General features: G+C 44.9%; 1 protein-coding gene across 2 annotated transcripts in view; it reads right to left on the reverse strand.

Annotated features, from left to right (window-relative positions):
• Positions 1-10,075: 10,075 nt before the first annotated feature.
• The window catches only part of CLINT1 (clathrin interactor 1), a 78,340-nt gene continuing 63,468 nt past the window's right edge, over positions 10,076-24,947 (reverse strand). Inside the window, exons 6-12 of one of the 2 annotated variants that reach the window (XM_018564140.1) lie at positions 20,719-20,896; positions 20,192-20,423; positions 18,321-18,393; positions 13,937-13,957; positions 12,890-13,173; positions 11,685-11,862; positions 10,076-10,854 (exon numbers count right to left, since the gene is read on the reverse strand). In XM_018564140.1, the coding sequence (XP_018419642.1) occupies positions 10,553-10,854; positions 11,685-11,862; positions 12,890-13,173; positions 13,937-13,957; positions 18,321-18,393; positions 20,192-20,423; positions 20,719-20,896 (1,268 nt within the window). In that variant the 3' untranslated portion in view covers positions 10,076-10,552. Of the gene's footprint in view, positions 10,855-11,684; positions 11,863-12,889; positions 13,174-13,876; positions 13,958-18,320; positions 18,394-20,191; positions 20,424-20,718; positions 20,897-24,947 lie in introns of both variants that reach the window. The other variant, XM_018564139.1, reaches the window with a different exon arrangement.

The following is a 24,947-nucleotide window of genomic DNA, read 5'->3' on the forward strand; positions in this document are numbered from 1 at the left end:
GTGGTCTGGAGGTATGCTGTGCTGGTCTGTGGTCTGGAGATATGCTGTGCTGGTCTGTGGTCTGGAGATATGCTGTGCTGGTCTGTGGTCTGGAGATATGCTGTGCTGGTCCGTGGTCTGGAGGTATGCTGTGCTGGTCTGTGGTCTGGAGATATGCTGTGCTGGTCCTTGCTCTGGAGGTATGCTGTGCTGGTCTGTGGTCTGGAGGTATGCTGTGCTGACATTAAAGTCAATATGACAGGACTGGAATACAGAAGGGTCCAGCACATTCTTGTATATCAAAGTCCTGAGACTTCACTAGTGACATGCTTATTCTATATCAGTGGGAGGTCTAGGATAAGAATGACAGCCACATAGGCTGAGCCTTCAAAGACATGTCAGCACTGTGTGTTGTCAGCCCACAATAGGCCTTAGAAGATGAGGGCACTTGTAGCAGATTGCCGGCTATTTTCTGTACCTGACCTGCATGAGGAAATGTGCGTGTATCACAGAAATGTTCTGCTTTCTTTTCTTTTCTTTTTTTGCCCTGAAATGGTCTTTTGACATGGAGTTTGTCTTCCTGATTCTTTGCTAACATCCAAAAATATGCTGGAGAGCAAAATGTTAGTGCGTGTAAACGTTGCTGTGTCAGGGACTGGTGTGATTGGAGCCTTTTCTTTATATATGAGTGTGATAAGTGAAGTGACCTTTATATAGAGAGATTGCATGGTGGAATCAGATGTGGCCACTAGGTGGCACTCCAACTACAATGATGGCACCATTGCTGATCCCATGAAACTCTTATTATTTATTAAAGGCCAACTCTGGGTATTACACACCTTTTCTTCCTGAAAACTATATACAGCCCCTGCCAGCAGCCATAATCTGCCTGCATTGCATAGATAAACGCAGAGACTCAAGGATGACACCATTGGGTCTAAAATAGGGTAATGATAATGGAAAGATTTTATTGAAAATACGCATGAGCATGTTGCTGAAAAGGGATTGCGGAACCAGAAAAGGGAAAATATAAGCAGCACAACCTTCAGCTTTATCACTTCCTATCCTGGAGACACAACAGGAAGTTTGAAGAAATTTCTCTAGAGTTAGGGAAATGTTCCTCTTAGCTGTCATCCAAATACGTGCGAATGTCACCTCTATTCCTGTTCTGGTGACAACTCATTTTGGATTCCCATCACTTTCTGTCTTGGTGATGATGGTCATCGGAACAAATACAGAGGAGTGAATCTCCCCAGAGAGGACACGGACATGTGTTCTAACCCCTCTCCATTATTTTAAACTAGTAATGAAATGTTTTGGCCATGCGTACACTTTCATCTCTATGGTTGGGGTTGTTACATTGTGTAAAGGATTCATTTTCTGGAGAAACACAGGGGGGAATTTATAAAAATGGGAGCAGACAGAATCTGGAGCAGCTGCCCATAGTAACCAATCAGCTTCTCTCTTCAGGTTGTTCCGTTGAAAATGAAAGGGAGAAGCTGATTGGTCGCCAAGGGCAACTACTCCAGATTTGAGAAATTCCCCTCAGATGGTTTCATTTCTGACCTTCCACCTCCAATGGTTTTAGAAGAGGAATACAGATAAGGGCTCCCGACTTTTCTCTGACTCTTCATCTCTATACTTGTGCCAGCTCGGTGTCTTGGAGAATGATGACGCCAGGGGGGCAGAAGAGGCAGGTAAGTAGCATTTCCCGCTGTGGACGTCCTGAATTAAAGAGGACCTGTCTCGTGGTAGATGTGCCCAAGTAAGCCAAGCAGAGGGCAAGGGACTAATTAACAGCATTTTATTTAAACAACATAGAGTCGGCTTCCCAGGCAATCAGGAAGCCGGGCAGCATGTCATTACCCACCGCCCGGGTTCCTGGCTGGTCAGTGACACCCGTACTGAGTTTTATACAGAGGCCCACTTTAACGCCCTGGTGCAGACTCCCTACTACAGCGGAAGGGATGGCGTATAACGCGGTGTTCTCCCGTGTGAAAGGTGAGCGCGGAGGCTGTTGATATAACAACACATGAAAGCTCCTATTCTGTGAGACCAATTTAAAGCAGGGGAATTGTTGAAAGATTAAAAACCGCAGCCGGCTAATTACCCCGGCTTCTCATCTCTTATTCAGGCCGTGAATCATGTTCCATCACCATTAAGCCGCAGCCCATGAATTTCCCTCTAATTAGAAGGGCTGGAGATGAAGTGCAGTTTGGACGCGGCACCCCTGCGCCCGTCACCGCCAGGAGATGTCATTAAACAACCTTAAATTATTGATGAAAATTACTTTGCCCAAATTGTAATTATTTCCCCTCCGAGTGTGCGCCGCGGCTGGTGTGAAACGGCGGAAGGGATGAAGCGGGCAGGCGCAGGCTGGGGTCAGAAGGTTTGATGGCGGGGGAACATCTGGACCGTCGCAAGGAAGGGAAGGAGGAGAACAGAGAACAATGATGATACCGCCTCTCCTCTGCCAAGTGTACTTAACGTTAAAGAAGCGGGCACCGAGCAGAATACTTATGTGCGGGGCCTAGAAGAAGAGCTTCAGGAATTACAAAATTAACTCTTGCATTGGGGCTACTCCTGCACTGCAAGGGTTAACTGCCAAGCAAATACTCTCCTGATCCTTGGGCCTGCAGTGACCAGCGCTCACCATTCTCCCCCTCCGGCTGTGGTATGTCCCTCAGAGTCCTCGCGTCTAATGCAGGTGAATGGACTACATTAGACGCGATGACATCATAAGGACTTAGACTGCTGGAGCGCAGGGACGAGGAGACTGCAGGGACTGGTCTAGCAGCCAGACACAATTGAGCATCGGGTATGTTGATCTCCTCCAGCCATTTCCCATCTACATGCTCACACTAGCATCAGCTGCACATCATTGGCCCGGAACGGCTTCCCGATAGCGGAACATGTCTACGTAACGTGTTTTTCCACCACATATGACAGGGTGACAACAGGCAGGGCAATTGGATGACAGCTGTCACCCCATGAACAAGGACCTGCATTGTGAGATTGTCAGATAATATTTTAAAGTGTATGCCCAGCCAAAACATTTTTAGTTTTGTACACAGTGGGAGAGGGTTAGATTCCCGGTCATGTATTTACTGCGATCTGTAAAGCTGTTTATACATGGACCAAATTTCAGATGAATCTTGATGAACCAGCCGGAACTTACTAAGTGGCCCTCTCTGCCATTTCCCACCGGACATCCTTTGTCTGAAAAATCGTTGACCTACAGCGCCGGCATCCAATCAGAAACAGGCACTGTCCACCAGTGAAATACAATAGCCGCAGTGGGAGGTCCCTCCATCCAGGATGTTTAGCGTGCATGGAAGAATCTATTGATTTTCTTTCTTTTCAGGCTGAAAGCTGAAGGGGAAAAAAGCGAAGCAGTCGGCCAAAGCCTGTTGCAGCTCTGACATCATCGCGTACAATGTACGGACGTATTTGCAGATAATGATGTATGAGGGGATTTTCACAGATGGATGGCAGAGTTTAGTACAGCTTCAACCATTGCAGAGAGGAGGGGGACCCACCCCTTAGTCCCCAGAGTTCTGCTTAAAGTAGCACCTCTATACTGTCAGTCAGCTCTCCCCGCAGGGATCCCCCCCCCCCCCCCCCCCCCCCAAGCTGACTGCCCTCTCTGCCTATAGATAGGCAGAGCCCGCTGTCAGTCAGTCAGCGGGGTGGATCTTGACAGTATTGTCGAGATCTGTCCTAGCTGCAGCTCTGCACTCTCAACATATAGCGGGCAATAGGCCGCTATATACAGAGTTTTGGGTCACTGGAGGACATTAGTATATGTCCTCCTGTGACCCTAAAGGGAACTATGGCCAAAAAAGGTTGGCCTGTAGTTCTCTTTTAGGCCTCATTCACACTAATCGGCCGACACGTACAGCTCCGTGTTGCGTGCACGGCCGTATCAGGCAGCTCCCGGGAAGGACAGGTGCTGCGTGTGATTAGTACGCAGCCCCAGTCCTTCTCTATGGGAGTACGCAGCCGTACGCCGCCCTACGTGCCGGTCCGTAGGGGTGCGTTTCCTCGCTCGGATCCACCCTGTCAGCATACAAGTGCGCGCAACAGCACGGACGTGCAGGGCGGGTGATCGTAGGGGGGCGTATGGCCGCACACTCCCACAGAAATAGACGGGGGCTGCGTACTAATCACACGCAGCAACGAAAAAACCAATACTGGCGCCTCTGGTTGCAAGATGGGCTGGTTGTGAAGTTGGCTTAAACACTCAAAAGGCAGCTCTCACTGGTCAAAAAGACCATCGATATAGGAAACAAGGGACAAGACAGAGCGCCTCCATAGTGTAAAAGTGTACTTTATTTGTACAACACGCAAATAAAAATGTACTTACAGGAAAGTCGGTGGTTAAAAGCATACAAATGGTGATGAAGTATAATATCTCTAGCAGCGGAAGTCTGGAGTACAGCACATCAGCCCCCTTGAGTTTGCGTAGACCTTTAGAACTCAAGGGGGCAGAGGACGCTGACGTGAGCGGCGAGAGCAGCGCTGCGAGCAGGGGGCGTGGAGCGGGGACAGAGAAGGGGCCGTGGAGTAGTGATGGAGCAGTGACAGAGTCGGATGGTGGAGCGGTGACAGGCTCTGTCATCTCCCTCAGCCTCTGTCCCCGGCGGCCGCTGCTCGTTCCTGTCACAGGAGTTGTAGCACAGTGCTGTGCTAGAACTCCTGTGTTGGAGGTGACAGGGTCAATAAAGAGTACCTGTCACCTCCAAATGCTATCACACAGGGGCTTGTTATCCCCTGTGTGATCGCAATACAGTTAAGTAAAAATAAAAGTTAAAAAAAAGTTAAAAAATAATTAAAAATTTAACTAAATAAAAATGTAAAAAATAAAAAAGGCAATAAAAGTAAAATTAATAAAACAAATGAAAAATATTTTACAAAGTAAATAAAAATTGAAAAAATGAAAACCAGTCCCGCTGCCCCCATCTGCATGCGAATAAACGTGCAGTGTTTTCAACTGCGATCGTGTGCAACCGCACGGGCAGGGTGGTATTGCAGCAGGAAAACGTGCAATCTGCCTGACACGACTGGGGTGCCATCAGAAAATAATGGCACTGCTAGCGCGATCGGCGGTGGTGTGCGATCTGTGACTGCCCGGTCATCGTGCACGAAACCGATTGGATGGCTGGGTGGTCACGGAATCGTACACCACCGCCGATCGCGCTGTCAGTGCCATTATTTTCTAATGGCACTCCGGTCGCGCCAGGCAGATCGCACGATTTCCTGCCGCAATACCGCCCGGGTAATCCCACACGATCACGGTTGAAAACACTGTGCTGTGCATGTCGCGAAAAAAGGTACATGTACCTTTTTTTTCCAGCGATCGTCACACAGATGTAACCCCTTACATGCAGATGCAAGCGCTTTGTGCAACTGCACACGATCGCGCGTCCCCAGGATTGCCCAATAAATACTATCCTTGTCGCACTCCTTACCGATATGTCCCTTGTAGTGGGGGGTGCTCGCAGTGACTGCGGATGGCGCCGCAAATGTCAGCAGAATTATAGAAATGTCACCAGCACATCCTTTTAAGATGGCAAAAGCTTCATTTATTGAAGTTTTTTGTCATATGAACAACAAGCGCTTTCGGGACCACACAGGGCCCCTTCATCAGGCTTTAGCATTGACGATGCGTGTGTTCCCGAAAGCGCTTGTTCATATGACAAAAAACTTCAATAAATGAAGCTTTTGCCATCTTAAAAGGATGTGCTGGTGACATTTCTATAATTCTGCTGGGATTTCCTAAGTCTGCACCAACCCTGAAGGCTATATTCACTTTCCCAAGTAATTTGGGAAAATGGAATTACCCGCACAAATCTCCCTCCCACTATACTCACCTTTCGGTGAACGGCCCTTCCTGTCCACCAGTATGGGTGTACTATCTGTACCTGTTCCATGTATTCTGAATTTCGCTCGCAAATTGCAAGCACTCGTTGGTTGGCAGCCACCTGACGGCACTGACCAATGAGAAGCGCTTCCTAGCACTGCTAAATGCGGTTTTGGTTAGTATCAGGACAAGTAGATTGTTATGAGGGACAAGTAGTCCCTGGACAAGTAGATTTTTTTAAAATTTCCACACCCCTGAGCAGCTTCTAGGGATTGGATCTGCATGTAATTGAAGGGGTCATTTATAAAAGTTCCGCCTGGTGTATAGCCATTTGCACAGTACTAGTGGCCCCCAGATGGCGCTGATGAGTATAATGGAACCCTAGTATCATAAATGTGTTTGTAACACGTTGTGATAAATGGAAATGTTGGCGCTCCTTGATGCTCATTATTACACTAAAGTATCTAATGTTTCTTATGGGCACCCAACAACCTTCCTCTTATTTCCATGTATGGTAAATACTTCTGCATTAGAAATATTTTTGGGTTGTCCTGCATGTGCAGATACTCTATTTACACTGCAGTGGCTCCAAGGAGACCCTGCAGCAAAGGAAGTGGAGTGTGGACATAAAAACCAACGTTCCTGTGCCGGACAGAAGTGAATACGACATGAACTAGAAAACATGACAGAATGTAAAGTGTGACTATGTTCTTTCCATTTTTATCCCTCGAGTATGACATTATATACTCCGGTACATCCCCTACCGGAATGTTCTGCGCTTCTACGCGGTCACAATAGCTTCACATCCAACTAAAGGGTTCCAAACTCATGATGACACAACGTACACATGTCACATTATCAATAAAAGGTGTGCTTCCTTGCCAGCCCATACACTCTCTATTAGGTGCAAGGGGCTTGAATAGAGCCAGGCAACCTCAGCACTCTAGCTGTGGTGAAACTACAAACCCCGTCATATCTGCGAGTTATGCTTGTGGCTGGCAGTGTCTTGCAATGCCTCATGGAACTTGGTGTTCCACAACTTTGGACTAGAGTGTGAAAAACAGATGTGAACCAGTAAGAGGACCGAAGGCAATGTCCAGAATGATCTATGGAAAGGGCTGCGGGAGGTAAATGAAAAGTGATAGTCACACTTACCTCTCTGCTGTCATTTTCCAATGAATACTCGAACATTGCACCCAGAGCACAGTGGTAATCTTAGAAAGTTACAAGGCTTACTTCCGGTCCCTGCTATTTTATGAAAAGATTTATTTAATGCAAATAGAAGTCCCATAGATGTTCTATTGCAGTGACTAACAGGGTTATTCACAAAAGGGTGAAGGGTTCGGAGAAGGCAGGAGAAGTGAACAATCTAGGACAACATAGCTGAACTGGAAAGTGAGCTGAATTGGAGAATATTTCCAGTCCAGCTATGTTGTCCTAGATTGTTCACTTCTCCTGCCTTCTCCGAACCCTTCACCCTTTTGTGAATAGCCCTGTAAGTCAATTTAAAAAAAAAGTGGCGGGAAGTAGAAAGCGAATGGATGGGAAGCATTGAGACAACCCAAACACTGTGCTCTGGGCACACCTTTCAGAGAAATGGACCTCAGAAGGCACAGCATGGTGGGAAGTATAATGAACACACCACACTTACCAGTCATTGTCTTTTCCATAGATTAATTCACAAAGCTCTCAACAATTTAATTCATAGCAGCCGTCTGACATGGGAATCCAACATGCAAAAGTATTTTAGAGATTCCCCAGAGAAGATCCTAGAAAATTTGCTGATCAGCAGTCCTCAGTTGGCTTGGTAAAGGACCTTGTCTCTGGGATATATTCATCTATCAGTTTCCCTTGCTTGATGTTCCACATCCTATGTGTGTCCTGATTTTTACTTTCACATTGTACAAAACTGTTTCACCATACCGGCTGGGTTCTGGCCCATTGACCCGGGGGGAGTGGAGTGGGTAGTTGCCATTCCTCTGGTCACTTCATCATGAATACTATGCTCTTATGAGTTACCTCCCTGGTTATTTTGGGGTAAACTTGTTAGGTTGGGGATTGGGGTGGGCAGATTTAACTCTCTACGTTTGGCTTATTTAATTGTTAGTAAATGTCCTTATTTAGGATATGCTGATTTTTTGTTTCTCGTCTTGTTCACTTTGGCCAGGGGTATGCCCCATATGGCTTTGTTATGTATTCTATCAAAAACAAAAAACAGGAATTTTTGCTTGGTGAATAGTGAATTATATATATATTACACATATATATATATAAATCAGGAAACATTTTGTGAAGAAAGAAAAAAAAAGACATTAAAAGTCGTGTTTCTTTTTTTATATATTAATTTATGTCAAGCCAGAAATCTCAAGGCAGCTAAAGCTCACCTTTAGTAATAATATAGATCTGTATTCATTTCATTACCGAGTCCCAACACCGGCTGCCGCCTTATTTACAAAGGAAGAAGGAATTGAGGGGGGAAACAAAAATTGTATAAAATCTAAAATCGGTCACACTTGTAGAGGACAGCAGCTGAAAGGCGCCTCCACCTCTACTGTATGGCTTTGCTAAAACTCCCAGAATCCTCTGCAGAGCTGAACGAGGCTTGTGGGGGTTTTAGTGGGCCGCACAAGTAAAGGCTGCAAGGAGCCTGCCTTCGTTTAGGTCATGCTGCTAAGACCTGGGGACAAGCAGCGGTTCAGAAGAGGATGAGAAGACTGGGGAAAAGGAAAGATGCTGTTTGTATGTCAGGGTTACCCAAAACGTAATCGGTTATTTTCACTGTCAGAGCCCAGTGAGTACTTTATTATTCTTAAAACACAGTAAAAGACAAAGCAACAGGGTGCATTGCAAGAGGAGCAACATGAAGGAAACCTATCGCAAGAAAAGTACATGGCTGCCACTGCTGACCACCTTCTGGAAATGCTAATTTATTGGTGGACTAAAAGACCGCCCTGACTTTACTACTATGAAGTCACTGACCCAGGAAACATATGCAGATAAGGAGCACTAACCTTACTTGCTACATACTTCCTTTCAATGACTCTAGGAACGGCTAAAGCCGCAGGATCACCATGACAGGCTAATAGAATTTCCAGAAATTGGTCAACATTTTCAGTTATTTATCTTCAAGGACAGGAATCCTTTAGACAAGAAGAAATTGTGATAATGCCAGCCGATCTGTGGAGCAAACGATTCTGGTGCCAACTTTGGTGAGGGACAAATTGTGCACGAGACACCTTGTTGAGGAACACTGACCAGCTGAGCGGGGAGACAGACTGTGCAGGCGATAATCTCAGAGGCAGAGCATGAAGCTGCAAGGATCGCTATAACACAATCAATGCAGGCCCAAGCCTAAGGGAGACATTGCTAGATCTGGGATCCGTGATCCTGTGACACAGGCACTGTGACCCCCGTGCTTATTGAAACACAGGCACTAAGGGCCCCCGTGCTTATTGCAACACAGGCACTGTGGGCCCCCGTGCTTATTATGATACAGCCACTGAGGGCCCCAGCCTGGTTGTGGCACACTTAATGCAGGCCCTATCCTGATTGTGGCAGGTCCTTGTCTATCTTAGACCAAACCATTGCTGGCCCTAGACTAGTCTCAGCACTAAGCAAAAGCCCTTAAGGAAAACTGTTCTTTTAGTACCGTCACACTTCAAAAGTTGTCTGCACCACCACTGAACAATCTTCCACTGATCTGTCCACATGCCATGAATATCTTCACTGTGTGGCCTACGGAACCTGTCCACAGAACCTCTTAAGGCCCAGCTCTGCTCCTTCCCATGGAAAGGCTGAAAGCCACAGATGATGGACTTCCCATAGGAATGAACCGAAGTTCTTTGTGTAGAAGAGTTTCAGTGGAGAGGCTGGACAACCCCATGAAACATGAACAGGTATGTGTAAAGGTTGTTGGGAAGAGGGGGGACATCTTTTAAAGGATAGCAGCACCAGCCTCACTATGATATACCAATATTTCTTGACACCCAAAGAGGTCATGGTTGAGGATTCTCCTCTCTTAGCAATGCTGTAATGACTGATCAGGGAGACGGATTGTACCATTTATAGACGATAAAAGACACCCTAAAAACATGCTCTGTCAGAAAACTGAAACACTGCACTGAGGCCAGCCTGGCTGTAGCACAATGCTGCCCCCGTGATGCCATATCACTCGTGCCGGCCTACTTTATGCAAAGCAGCAGTAACTGAACAGACCAAAATCACAAAAATAGATCATTTCTTATATATATTATAATTAAAAAGAAAATGAAACCTTTCCCAGGTGGTGGCATGGGTGCCCAGTCGGATGTCGGTAAGGGCAGGAATGTGTTAATGTAAGTACAGATTGTGTGTTATTCTATCACAGCCGGGTAGATCAGGAGCCCAGAATTATAAAGGGGAAGAAGGTGGGGGGTGGACACAGCGCTGTCGCGTACCCTGATCGCAGACAGTGTATACCCGCTTGAACCTGTCTTGATACATAAAGGCATTATTGCTCCGTATAGAGCAGTATCTTCAGATTGTAGCCCCGTTCCCTCTACAAACAGCTCATCTGTAAGTTCATTTATAAAAGATTTAAGTCATGGCGGACTAGACACCACTCTCCAGCCCTCCACGTCACCCCCCTCCCCCCCCCACACTTTGCCATTATGTGTGCTGCTGAAAATCCTTCATATCCCAGAACTGGGTGGGACGGGGTGGATAAAGCTTCTATTTGCTGAAGTTGGCAAAATTTGCAAAGGCATCTTGTTTTGGAGGCATAGCTGCGGGGGCCACTCCAACAGGCATTCCCATGGTGTTTGGCATTCCCATCATGCCTTGATTCATCATCGGAGGGATTCCTGCAGCTGACACCCCCATAGTGCCGGTCATGATGTTGGGGATGCCCATGGCTCCTGGCATTGGGCCAGCCATCATAGGGCTAGTTTGAGGTCGGATGGACATCATGCCTGGGCTTCCACTAATGTTCATACTTGCAAAACTCTGTGGCAGCGTCATCGGCTGTTGTACATCTGCAGGAGAAGAACAGAGACGAGTGAGGTTGCACGTCAATCTACCGATCCAGAAAAATTCTGTACAAAAGAATTCACCCAAAGTAGAGGGGCTAAGACTGAACAGAGCTATGGTGGGCATAGACCACCAACAGAATCCCTGAGTGGTACAAGGAGCCAGAGAGTGATCCAGGCCACCAGGATAACACATAACTATCACTTTTGGAGGCTACCATTCCTGAAAATGCTAGATATGCTGAACCTCTCCAATACTTTCCAAGTCACTAACCTGGAACAAAAAGGTTTTCTTTAAGAAGCCAGGGAATTAGCACTCAATGGCAAAGAAAGAGAGGGATTAAAGAGACCCTATCGCCTGACCTTCATCAACCAAAATCTTCCCATAAGAATATATGTGCATCTAACATTTTATGCATGTTAGTTAACTGTAAAAGCCTCCACTGTGTAGACATCCAAAAGCCCTGAGACTGCCATTTTGGATGTGATGTTAGCAGCCCCAGCAGACTCAGAGTCGTCACTCAAGTGACACTCTATGGTAATCCCCTTCGCTGCTCCCCTGGCAGCTACATAAGGAAGTTAAGGGAGAAGTGGAGAAACTGGGCCAGGACAGACAGAAATTAAACACTCCCAGAAAAGAGGGCGATTATGTGCAAGGCACTTTGCAAGTGTATAAAAATGATTTATGGAATGGAAAAACACTGCATGTAAGCAGATCATATACCTATACCCTCAGTGTCTGTACTCAAGCCTCATACCGCCAACCCAACCAACACTTGTTACTCTCCTAAGCTCCAAAATCATATCTGGATTTGTTAACTATGAGGAACACTTACTCTGTTGTTGCATCATTGCGTTAAGAGAGGGTTGAGCTGGTTTGCAGGGCTGCATGCCCGGAATCAGGCTGTCTAGGGAGATGTTGACGCTTGGATCAGACCAAGTGGCAGGCAAAGATTTTCCAGAAATTTTGAAGTCTGCCCCAGATGTTGGAAGTGTGTTCTGTTTCTGGAGGGGCTGAGAAACAAAGGGTTAAATTCCATAAATTCATTACAGCAGATGGTTAATTCTGTTCTTAACCTAGAGAGAGAATCCACATGTTTCTCTACACTGCACTTCAGTCCAGCAAGAGAATTGGCCTTCTTATTTCTTTACACCCATTCTTCTAAATGGACTCGTGTGACAATATTTATTTCAGAATGGAAAGGCAAAACTAGTAATTAACATCACTTGAACAGAGAGAGTCCACCAGGAAAAAGATATACACTGGGGTTCCTACTAACAGATGCAGTGTGTCTTACAAGACAACCTGTCCCTTTATTATGAATGGGCAAAGTGACAGATTTGCTTTGAAGTAGGTCTTATCTAACTAGAAAAACGGAGCATTGTGGAATTTGTTTTCTTCTCTAGTATTATACGGTCCCGACTATGTTCACATTAAAAAGTAATAAGATGCCAAGTATTTTTTTTCTTGGCAGCATTTGGTGTGCACCATCAGCAGCATTGAGCCAGTGTAGACCCCTATGGACTTTAGAACCTTTCTGGTTTCCCGGGTATTAAAGGAGAACTATGGGGTCAGTGCTTTTCCCCATAGTTCTCCTCAGCGTCACAGGAGGACACAAACTAGCGTCCTCCCGTGACCCAAAGCTCAGTATACCACGAGCTGTAGCTCGCGGTATACTGAGATGCCGCAGCGGATCCCGACATCGATGTCGAGATCCGCCCAGCTGCGTGAGTGACAGCTGGCTCTGCCTATCTAGAGGCAGAGCCAGCTGTACCCGCCCCCCTCCCCCGTCCGTTCCCGCCAGTCAGCGCTGGTGGATCGGAGCGGGGAATCCATCCCCTCCCCTGTCACGGCTACAGCTCGCGGTATACAGAGACCGCCGCAGCCGGGACAGATCCCGACATTACAGTTTCATTGTCACACGTCGGCTCGAACTATGAGGATGAGTGAAAATCACTCCTCATAGTTCTCCTTTAACTTATTTAAAACTAAATTGCCCATAACTGGCCTTGTCCACCAGAATCCAGTGAAAAAACTTACTTGCGATCTGGACATGGGCAGCGTCACGCCCACTGTGCTGGAGCTCATCATTGATAGGTTCATGCTATGGGAGGTGCTCATGGTGGCGTGGGAAGCCCCCATGAGGTCAAAGAGGTCTGGGGGGTTGGAAGAAGCTGGGGAAGTCTGAGGCACGGAGCCAGCATATAAGTCTGTACTATGCTGTGTCACCCGGTACAGATCTACTGAGGGTGCAGAAGTGGCAGATGCCGATTGGCTGAAGCCTGACCAGTCGCCAAATTCTCCATTGCCAGTTGGTGCAGGAGCTAAGGGGAAAAAAAACAAAAACATTGTGATAAAAAGATCTGAAACACAGATATGCTAAAATACTCAAAACTTTGCTCGACATTTTCTAGTGCATCTGGTCAAGACTGCCTCAGCATGGGAAGCGGGAAAGTAGACTTGTCTTTCCACTGGGATAGCTATATAGAAGCCACACATTAACAGAAATTTGTCTCGAGACAAGATCACTGTGGTATGTAGAAAGGTAAGACAATGGAAATATCGCTTTCACTATCAAAGCGAGATTCCAACCAGATCTTTATTTTAAATTCTGGAGGGTTAGAACCTCTGCACAGTCCCTGTGATAACATATGATGCATACCTAATGCTGGTCATGCATAGGGTACTTTCAAGGAATATTAACCAGCTTTACATTGCAAATGATCATTTGCATTAACTCTTAACTGTTAGAGGTAGGTTGCCTTGTCTATTTGATCACTTTTAATGATCAAAAGTTTGAAATTGCCTTGTGTATGATCAACATTACAGCAAATGTATTCTTTTTATTCAGAAGCGCTTTCCTGTTTGCTATCAGGACCCTATTTATGCTCCATAAGGCAATGAGTGCACCTCTATATAGGTTGCTCTGCTGTGCACATTGCACTGTGGGATGCAGAGGCGGGGCCTGTGTGGGAATATTTTGGATTAGGCTATGTATATGTTCAGTGCAAGGGACAGACGACTTACCTTGTGTAGCAGGGTAGCCGGAAGACTGAGCAGCATGTGAATTAAAATCAGCAAATTCATCAAATGGATCTGGAGATGAACCTAAAAGAGAACAAAAAAAATTGGATTTTTGTACTCAATCTAAAAATTATTTTCTTAGAGTCCATTGAGGGACACTGAAAGTCTTAAAAGCGGAAGTGTTGGCAAAAACTTTATTAGGGCATTAGCTAGGTACCAATGAGGTAACTCCAATGACGTGTGCCCTACTGGTGGCTGCTACGCCTTTCTGGATGTTACTTACATGCAGTCTCTGCCAGTGATGTCACCGCTGAAGTTCTGACGGCGAAACTGACAGTCGGGGCTGGAGGAAAATGATCACAGAGTGTCGCTCGCTCTGACTGGACAAGGAGTGTATGAAACATCACAATCTCCTCTTGTCCAATCACAAAACAAAATCGAAGAGATGAAGCTCTAGCAGTGATGTAGAGGAGTGTCTAATCCTCCTGTGTGTCGCAGTATAATCTAAAGCCTTGGTTCTCAACTGGTGGGTCGCGACCCCGTGCCTTCCACTTTTTTTAGGCGAGAGGCTCCTCTGCCTCCCCTTGGAGCAACACTGTCAGTTCTCGCGCCAAGCAGCCATTCAAAATATGCCAAGTGTCATCTTGAGGTGGGGTGGGCTGGAGCTATGGCCGCAAGGGAGCTCCATCCCTAAGTGCATTGCTTACAGCTCCCTCACGTGTCCTATAGAGATGCCTGGCCCGGAGTGACATCATATTGTGACTCCCGGCACCTCTACAGGGGACGCAAGGGAGCTGTACAAGCAATGCTCGTACGCCCGCACTGGAATGCGCTGTACCCTAATTCCGTTCATTCCACTGCAGTGCGACTTGGGTCGCGACTTAATGACCAAGGGAAAATGTGGGTCCTGAGGTTACACAGGTTGAGAACCACTGATGGTAGCAGACTGCCTGTGTCCCTCAATGTATGAGAAAGACTTCCAAAAGTTTAAAACCGATAGCTGTAACAGCACGTATGGTATACAAAATAGAAATGGACCAGGAAACCACTGTAGGGGAGGTAAAGCCAATTGAGCCCAATTTCAATCAAAAATTGTAATTTTGAATTTGCAGGAGAAGGGAACACTTTGAATCAGGTTTCACTTCTGTGTCCTTGCTGGAACAAAGACAGCAATAAAAACCTGATAGGAGCTCTAATCCTTCCCCACTCTCTCCAAAACTAGAGCAAAATGTTTCAGCTGCAGTTGGCTTTAAGGCCAAAGTAAACGAGGGGTCCTGGAGCTTTTAGCCATACTATTACTAGTATACACATCATATCAGCACATTATGGCAAACATACCTGCTGAACCAATTCCCTCCAGCACTGCAATTCTGCCCCCTAGCTCTTCCATCTTTGCACGTCACTGACCAGGCCAAATGACGTAACTCCTATGCACTGGGACTGTGAAGTGAAGGTGGGGAATGAAGACTGGTGTAAAGGGTGTTCCTGGTGTAAAGGGTGTTCCTGGTGTAAAGGGTGTTCCTGGTGTAAAGGGTGTTCCTGGTGTAAAGAGTGTTCCTGGTGTAAAGAGTGTTCCTGATGTAAAGGTGGAACTCTAATATGAAAGAGGGGCTTCTGATGTAAAAAGGGGGCTTCTGATGTAAAAAGGGGGCTCCTGATTTGAAGGGGGCTCCTGATGCGAAGGGTGATTCTGATGTGAAGGGGGCAGTTAGTTGTTAAGGGGGAAACCCACTTTTTGTTGTGTGTTTTTGCATGAGGTTCCCCTTAAAATAAATGACATATTAGACTGGAGTGCCTTGAGATTTCGCATACGTATAAAGGATGCCGCCAGTGAAAAAAAGGTTGAGAAACATTGATGTAGACTCTCATACTGTATACAATGCTAAGTATATTGCACATAACATATGCTGCGCTTTACTTTACATATTCTAGATCGTCACACACTGTATGCTGCACAAATTATACTCCACTTTTATATACTGTACCACTCCACCATGTACATTGTGCAATATGTAATATACTCTAGAACGGTAAACATCATACACTTGGCAAAGATAGTTTAAAACTTTGGAATTCCCCCCGGTTTAAGGAATGGGTACCCTTGTGCAAATAGAGAAAAAAGTTGAACAGAAAAGAATACAGATTATATTTTCTTCAATAAATAAGCTTTTTCTAGACAAAAAAAACAATATCCATATATCAGTTTAAATATGACTTTAGTGTACTCCACAAGCACTGTATAGGATGCATACAGTAATGGAGGGACAGCCTTACTGCCACAAAACAGCCATCACCCCTCCCGGTATAAAACACAATAAGTGGAGCTCAGTTGCTCAGGTCCGCACTTACTGTGACCGTCCTCTCAGCACAGCTGGCTGGGCAGGTGGTGCCATAACATCTGCCCAGTACTCAAGTATCCCCAAAGACCAGTTTTGACGCCTGGCATAATGCCCAGGCTGCCACAACTTCGCAAGAAATTCTAACCATCTGGCACTGCCAATTGGACAGAACATAAAATGGTTCTGCTTGGGAGATCACCAGGGGCCAAGAACCAAGATACAAAGAATCGAGATGTGAACAAATAAGTTTCATTTTTCTGCAACATAAAACAATGAAAAATACGGAATCTACAGATGAAGGTTTTGCTACAATTTAAAACTAATGAAACTCTAAACTAGTCACATGACATGAGAAAACATGGCTCCCACAATGTGTCACTCTTTCAGTGATAATTAGGCAGCAACCCAAACAGTTGACATAACAGCAGCATGAGATCCCCACAATGGCATCTCCTTAATCCACAGAAGTGCCAAAAAAGGGAATGTGATCTACAGCAGTGTGATGCACATGTCAGCTCTACCATCGAGGACTGGATTAACACTGTGCGTGGAACACAGAAAGACTCAGGACCTATGTACAGCCTTCTAGCTCCAGCTATCAATACTACACTCTAGAGGTAGTCATGGCTCCTATAAGCTTCAGGGTCAAATTAATTTAAAGGTGTATTGAAGTCAAGAAAGAATATCTATATAAGCTCATAAGTGCTTAGATATGGTGTCAAAATGAATTCTCTTGTTTTCAAGCTCTTTTCTCTTTATTTTTACCTGTTCATCCTGCTAGTAACACACTCCCTGTCCTAGGGTGACAACACTTACTCCCCGTACTATATCTATGGAAGAGCAGCCTGGTGACCCCAGGACGAAATGTGTTAGAATGACTTTACACCACCCTTTTTCCCCATCTCCTTAACATGGGGCGGTGGTGTCTCATAGTCTAAACACTTTCTGATGACAGACTGACGAGAGACTGACAGAAGCACAGGAACTCATGAGCTCACTGGTGTTCTGGCAGAAAAAACAGGTTTTTTTTGCACATATTAAACAGACGCAACAAGATTCTTTCAATGGTATAATTAACAGACCAAGAAAAGAGAGCCCACAAGAGAAGTTCATTATAAGGGTTTATATACACAAACAAACACGCACGAGCACACACACTTAAACAATTAGCATTTGGAGTTGCATTTCAGAGTATTTCCTTGGAAAACCAGTTTTCTTTAGTTTTTCCCCCCAGATTTGATACAATTTTGATTAACTTAAATAAAGCATTGTGGTGTGGAGCAGTCCTCGCCCTGAATGTTGTGCTATACGTTCCACTCTGAACTGCTGCACATTAGACAATCCACACTAACAAAGATCAGAATGTTGACATCAAAAGTACATGCTTCTAGGAATTTCTGGGACTTCAGAATACCCATTAGGTGAACAGGAACAAGTTTGCTAGTCTAGATCATGTCCGATTCTCCCTTTCCCTAAATCAGGTGGGCGGGTGCAGGATCTGCACTTGTCTCGTTTCTATATTGTAGTAGCATGCAGTGTGAGTACAGAGGCAGCATTGTGTAAAAAACTACTAAAAAGGGAGACTACACACTGTGCTCCGTGGAAAATATATGCATACGTCTATTAAACAAGAGAAATGTCTTTTGGGTAATTTTACACGACAGTCATGTGAGTGTATGTCCCTCCTATCAGATTCTTCATCCATGACATCGGCTTTTGTTGGCCTGGTATACTGAGCATTGGACAGTACTGGTGTAGCCTACAGGTCACAATACTGCTATTTTCCAGATGTTATTTCTCCAATCGGTAAAACATATCCACACACATTTTAATCACAGAGTCTGAAAAGCACGTAGTATATATTATAATAGCACTTACATACGGAAATATCCCTATCATTAAAAACCTCATCAGTATTGTATCTCTCTGTTACTATTATCAAATGTCCTTTTAGGTACGCAAGTGTTCAGTGAAGGTTCTAAACAATTTTTGATATCTCTAGAGTATATTACATATAAAGTAGCACAATGTACAGAGTGGAATGGTCTGGAATACAATATAAAAAGTGGAGTACAAAACATTCTCCATTATGTCAGTGGTCAGATTACCTGCTGTCTGCCCCGCACTGAACAGTAAATCCACCAGGTCATTTGATGATTTCCTGCCTGATTCACCAGTAGCCTGTAGAGAAAATGACAAACTGTAAGTATATTGTCAAGCATGAAAGAACATTTGCATAGTATCCGGCTGTGTTCTGAAGTGCGTGTACAAAATCAGTAACCGTTTGGAAGGATGCATTAGTCTAAGTTTGGTTGAAGATACATTACCGTTCCATAGTTTTCATAAATCCATTCTCCCCGTCCTCATAAAGTTGATAACAATAGTTCTAACAGTTCTAGTCATTGTTAGTTCAATCAGCTTCTTTAGCCTCACAAATCTAGTTCCCTCTCAAAATTGGTGCAAGCAATTTCCTGTTACTACTTTCTATAGGGCCAGTAAAAGAATTCCACTCGTCCTTATTGGCTAGTGAGTGACAACACAAAGAAAGCTGTGCCTCACAAATGTCGCTGGAGAACAAACCTTTATTATTCTGAGTGGTGCCGCCACCCTCATAAAGACATTGCTGTGGGGGTATATATACCACTTGGTATAATATATCATGTATACTGGCATATGTGGAGTGTGGCTTTCCCTGTGTTGTAACTTGAAGATAGGAGGGCAAGAGGAGCTCCGGAGCTGGCCCAAACCCACTTCTGGTGCAAACCGCTAAAGAGACCCTTGAGTGATTGGATGATCTCACACTCTGCTGTCATGTAAGGCAAAGAAGGTAAAAAAGTTCTGTGAATCGCACTGAAGAACTATGTACTAATGGAGACCAACCAGAGCTGCAATTTCTAACAAAGTACTATTGTTTAAATGGACTCCTTCTGCTGTTCAAAGTGATTTACCTAGTAACGATTAGGCCTTGAGCAACTAATTACCAGTAATGTACTCAAAGGCATTTTATCACCTGACAATTTGACAGAGGCCCATGGCATATTAACATACTGAGCCCAAAAGGCCCTAAGCACAGCACCTATGGCTGCACCAACAGCCCTGTCTTTGTGAAGAGGAGTGAGGAACTGTCTGGTGGTTGGGATAGGGGGGCCACTCACAATAATATAAACTGTGTATGTATATTGCGCTTTGGAAATATCTTCAGCATGAATATGAAACATTAAAATGCAATCTATGACACTAGATGTTGCTGAACACATCTGCAGGCTGCTATTATCAAGCTTCTAGAATTGCTGATGGTTTCAGTTCAGACCAGGCGGCACTTGTTCAGCACCATGGACAGCAGTGTCCTTATCCTGGAACTAGGTGTAACTTTCAGGAGCACAGCAGTGACAGCTTTCTGTCCTACTAAGTAGATTCAGCTATGACAGATAATTGATCGGACATGTTATTATTATTATTATACAGGATTTATATAGCGCCAACAATTTGCGCAGCGCTTTACAATATAGGGAAGACATAACAATCACAATACAAATCAAGACAAGATGGTAAGGAGGGCCCGGCCCCTGGGGGCTGTTCCCCTTCAAGCAAACCTGTGCTTTGCCCATTCAGGGCTTTATTCCACTACCCCCTCTGTCTTTGCTTTGCACATGCACTACTCCATAAAATGGCAGGAGCCAAAAGGAAAATGCCTAGTACCTGTGTGAAAGCCCTGTGCCAATCAGCACCATCACACAGGGAATCCATAGCCCTGTGTAAGCAACTTGTACCTTTATGGGCAAAACACAGTGTAAATCAACTTCAATGAATTACAAACTTTGCATTGGAGTGAAAGGAGATTATGGCCCACATGAGTGGGATGTACAGGACTCGACATTGAAGGTGGGAAGCCCATACAGAGAAGGCAGATAGATGTGCAGCCTAAAAAGCCACTTTAGTTATATTTGTTTGAATACACCAGAAATAAAATATATCAGACCTTGGCGGTGCCGGGCTCGTTGGAAGTTGATGCGAGATCTGAGCCGTCTCCAGTGTAGTGTGCAGCTGCTCCGAGGTCAATAGTTTTGGATGGGTTCCCTGTACGTTTGTGGCGGGTGGTGGTGGTCTCTGTGGCCTGAGTGATATGGATGTGCTTGGTGGTGACCGTTTCTTCTTGGTCTTTGAACTCGGACTGTTTACCACGGTTTGCTTTCTTATCTTCTTCGCTGTCACTAGAAAGTGGTGACATAGCCCGATGCTTTAAACATAGTAGGCAGAATCTACATTCAGCTTTTATACATTTTAACTATTAAGGAAGGCTAGCGCCAAGAGAAGCCAGGTTTGTGCCAACTTGGCCAGAAGTCAAGCCCAAGTGTACTGCCTGGGCTTAGGATGCAGGTGGCTCGATAAGAAAACAGCAGCTTAACTCAAGGCTATCACAGATAATTTTAGGCACTACAAGGTGTTCGAGAATCAGCAGTAGAACTTGCGTAGGTGCTTTTTGTGCCATGCTAGGATCACCCTCACCTGCACCGCTCAGGGGAGTCTTCTCGGTCTTTCCTCCGGAACTTGTTGATTGTGTCGTCAATGGTGCTCCCAATCTTATCGCTCAGCTCCCCCAGCTTGTCGCTGAATGGGAAGCCTGGCTTAGTCTTATCCCAGTCCTCATCCCATTTAGCTTTAGGCTCTGTGTCATATCGGTCACCTGTTGAATATTCAGCAAAAGACAGTTAAGCCACAGCATTTCACAATCCTTTTACACCCAGGCACCTAACTACCCAGATTATCCATTTGATTCAGCAGGAGGAGAGGTGTGGATGACAAAGTAAGCACACGAGTCCTGTGCTCATAGAAAATGCAGTGGGCACAGAGCTCTGAACTGGGATCAGAAGTGGAAGTAAATGATTGATGAATCAGTTATAAAGAAAGGAAATGACAAAGATTGGTTTTCACTAAATACATTTTGGCCCTTCGCCTATCATGGAACTACAAGTCCCAGCAAGCCATGCCAACCACTGATTGGCAATGCTTGCTGGCAGTGTCGTTCCTTGACAGCATTTTTGTCATATTTGCATTTAATCATCCTGTAAGGTTTAACACTTTCAAATTACTCAGAGGCTGTTGAGTGATTTACAGCACAATCATGTCCATAGGAGATACAAGGGTAGTGCGAGTACTAATCTGAAATCAGCTGGCTGAGACAGATTGGTTGCTAGGGGAAATGTTTCTTAAAAGAAGTGAGAAGATCCTAACGCACCACATCCCTAATAACCAGTCCATCTCAGAAATTCAGATAAGTAATCTTCATACAGCCCCTGGCTCACCTGTAGAAGTGTATGTAAACCCCAAATCTTTTTTTTAGTATGTCAAATTCATTCCTCAATGTATACTGTTTTCTTAAAGAGACCCTGTCACCAGATGATTCATTTTAACAAAAATCTTCTCATAAGATTATATGTGCAGTTATTTTATTCACAAGCCTCCCTTTATTGACATCGAAAAGGCCATAGACTGTTGCTGGGCGCCACCATCTTGGATATGATGACAGCAGCCCCAGAGCTGTCCCACAGGTGACACTCTAGAGCAGGGGTACCCAAACCTTGGCCCACATAGCATTGCAAGACTGACAGCCACCGGCATGACTAGCTTTGATAAAACTACAAATCTCATTCCTGCCTCAGGAAGAGGGCCAAAGTGTGGCTACCTCTGCTCTGTAGTATTCTCCTTCGCTCCTCCCCTGGCAGCTACACAAAAGTTTATGTGGAGAGGTGAGGAACAGAGGAGCTTGGCCAGACCATACAATACTTAGACACTCCCTGAAGGGCAGAGGGCTATGACGTGGAAGAACAGAGAGGGCTTTGCTAGGGATTTAACTCTACCTGGAGTAGACACATTTTCTTAAAAGGAAGATGCAAATTGTATGGCAGTGGCTTAGCATTGTCAGCCTGCCACAGAAATGCTGTCACCAATAGGATGCCCAGGTAATAAACTTCACAACAGATTCACTTAAGAAAGCTGTATACAGTGAGGGATGATGCCAAACACACTGAAACATAAAATCTGGGTTTGCATACACTTCAAAGGAACCATTTACTGAAAGTAATACAGAGATCGCTCCTGCTGAAAATCCACACAGGTACAAGAAGCCCACCGTCTTCCAAATCTAGAATTGATTACTGTTTAATTAGAGAGGAAGAAGAGGTATGGATAGGTAGGACAGAGAGGTACAGATGCAGCAACCACGTGCCTGTGCTGCACAGACGGAGGGTACGAATTGACACAGCAAATTAAAATAGCGAAAGCTCGAGTGGCATACTGCAAGGAGAGACCTGGATGATTGTTGGGGTGACAAAAGATTGTATATTTAATTATTTGCAGCCTATTAGCGGCCTGAAATGGTTGATAGCATGTAGCAATAACGTGCAGAAGACAACACAATGTGAATGTTGGGAAAAAAACACCAATGAATGCATTTACATACATGACAATGAAATGTACTTTTTAGCTAATGTATCTAAATGTATCTTAAAGCAGAACTCCAGGCAGATGGATTCTGCAGTGTATACCATAGCTGGACTGCTGCCATGTGCTTTGAGATCTATACTTTTCTTTACGCAGGATAGTACAGCTCCCACTGTACTTCTGGCCCAGTCCAGATATGAGAGTTGTGGACTCACAGTATTGTCGGGATCTGTCCCGGCTGCGGCGTTCTTAGTATATTGCGGGCAATAGCCTGCGATACACTGAGCTTTGGGTGATGGGAGGACATATACTATATATACGGGAGGACATATACTAACACTTACCCCATGGTCCTCTTAACAGAAGCAAAAAAAAATTAGATCTCCTGACCTGCCAATTTATGCTTTCCTCATTGGATGAGAAAGAAATACCTGTTATTTTTGCCTGAAATCTTGTCAACTTCCTGTGCTTGCTGCCTTTGCTACATTGTTATAACTTTGGTTTACCACATTGTTTTGAGCTATTTCTGAGGACCACAGAACCCTTCCCTTCTATGTTATGGAGAACATATGCTTGAGGTTAATCTCTGTTCATGACCCTCAATGGAATGAGTGAACCTCAATTTCTGTTCTGGCAATATCCGGAAAATACAATTAGGGGGAGCTCTGATAAAGCAGGATGCAGTACCTTCTCAGGTGAATAAGTCATTATCAGCTCCTCAAAACAGACTCCATCCACAAAGCTTTTACACAAGCACAAGGATTTTTGGAAATGTAAAAATGAACCCTTGCAGTGCGGTAGTAATTGCTCATTTTGGTCTAGGACCGGGGTAGGTTACCTTGGCTCTCCAGCTGTGCTGAAACTACAAATTCCATCATGCTTCTGACTCTGGGAGTCATGTCTATGGCTTGCAATGCCTTATGGGATTTGTAGTTTCAACACAGCTGCAGAGCCAAGGTTGCCTACCCCTGGTCTAAGAGTTCAAATAAAGAAAATATACTTATTTGATCCTCGGTCCTGTGGCGAAGAGCTCTCACCTCTATGCCCCTCTGCGTCCTCAATTCTAATGCAGCTGCGTGGCGGCACGGGTCCTAAGACCGCCAGAGCCCAGGGGAGAAAAGGCTGTAGGGACCGGTCCACCAGCCAAGTGGGACTGAGGATAACGTGAGTATATATTCTTTATTTTAACCCCTAGACATAAATCAGCACTTAACCTTTGCAGTGCAGGGGTAACCCCCACTGCACGGGCTTATGGTTACATTCCCTGGAGTTCTTCTTTAAAATCCACATCCTGGCGAGTCAGTTTTGTAAGTTGAGCCTCATGCGGGTAAGAAACTTCCTGCTTATGAACCTTAATATTGGCAGGCGGATGCTTTTCTGATAAGTAACATTCTTCATACAAGTGATACAAATAAGGAACTAAGCACAGAGACCAACTGAAAAGTACTCTCAGGAAAAGATCTTTCCGTGTGACCCTTTTGGCCACCAATGACAGAACGTGACGGTATAGAAATACGCCATCACGGAGTGGCAGAAAACAGACAAAGCCAGATGCGTTTCGAGACCTGTGCGCAGACCTCGCAAGTGACTGAAGCATGTTTCCCCGCACAGCATTACAGCTTAATAGAAATGGATTATAAACAAACATTTGGGAGATTATGCATGGATATACTACACCACCATAAAATAATAATGAGAGCAGCTAGCTATTCCTCTGGCTAGAGGAGGCATCGCTGTAAACAAGTGATTTACAATTCAGAACACTTTCCATAAAGACTGAAAAAAAATGAGAGAATGTTTGTATTACCATTAAATCCCCAATGAAAGGACTGAAATTACCCTATGATGTCACTGAAGTCCTGGACCTTGTAAACTTAACATTGCCGTGTCTCCTATTTTTAATATATAGCTAGAGATTTCCTATATTTATTTTAATATCTTTTTTTTTTTTTTTTTTTTTTTTTACAGGTAGCTGGGTAATAGAATACAAGATCATAAGAATGTTTTTCCGGAACTTCGAGCAATCCCGTCAGGTTGCAACAAAAATTTGGATGAAAGCTACCTGTCATAGAAGAGATCGTATACTCACGTCTCTATCAGCCTGTGTCTACTACCTTCCCTCATTCCAACACTGCAGCCACCGTCTCTCCAAAGAGTTCTGGATGCCAGCACATCCCACCGCATGCAATGGTTCCATCCTCTGACCCCTACATTGTGACGGGACTCAGCAGTACTGTAGAGGTCAGAGGATGAAACCAATGTCAAAGCCCACACAGGCATCCAACACTCCCAGA

Source organism: Nanorana parkeri, unplaced genomic scaffold (genome assembly GCF_000935625.1).
Source record: "Nanorana parkeri isolate BGI_ZX_2015 unplaced genomic scaffold, ASM93562v1 scaffold729, whole genome shotgun sequence".
NCBI classification, from domain to species: domain Eukaryota; kingdom Metazoa; phylum Chordata; class Amphibia; order Anura; family Dicroglossidae; genus Nanorana; species Nanorana parkeri.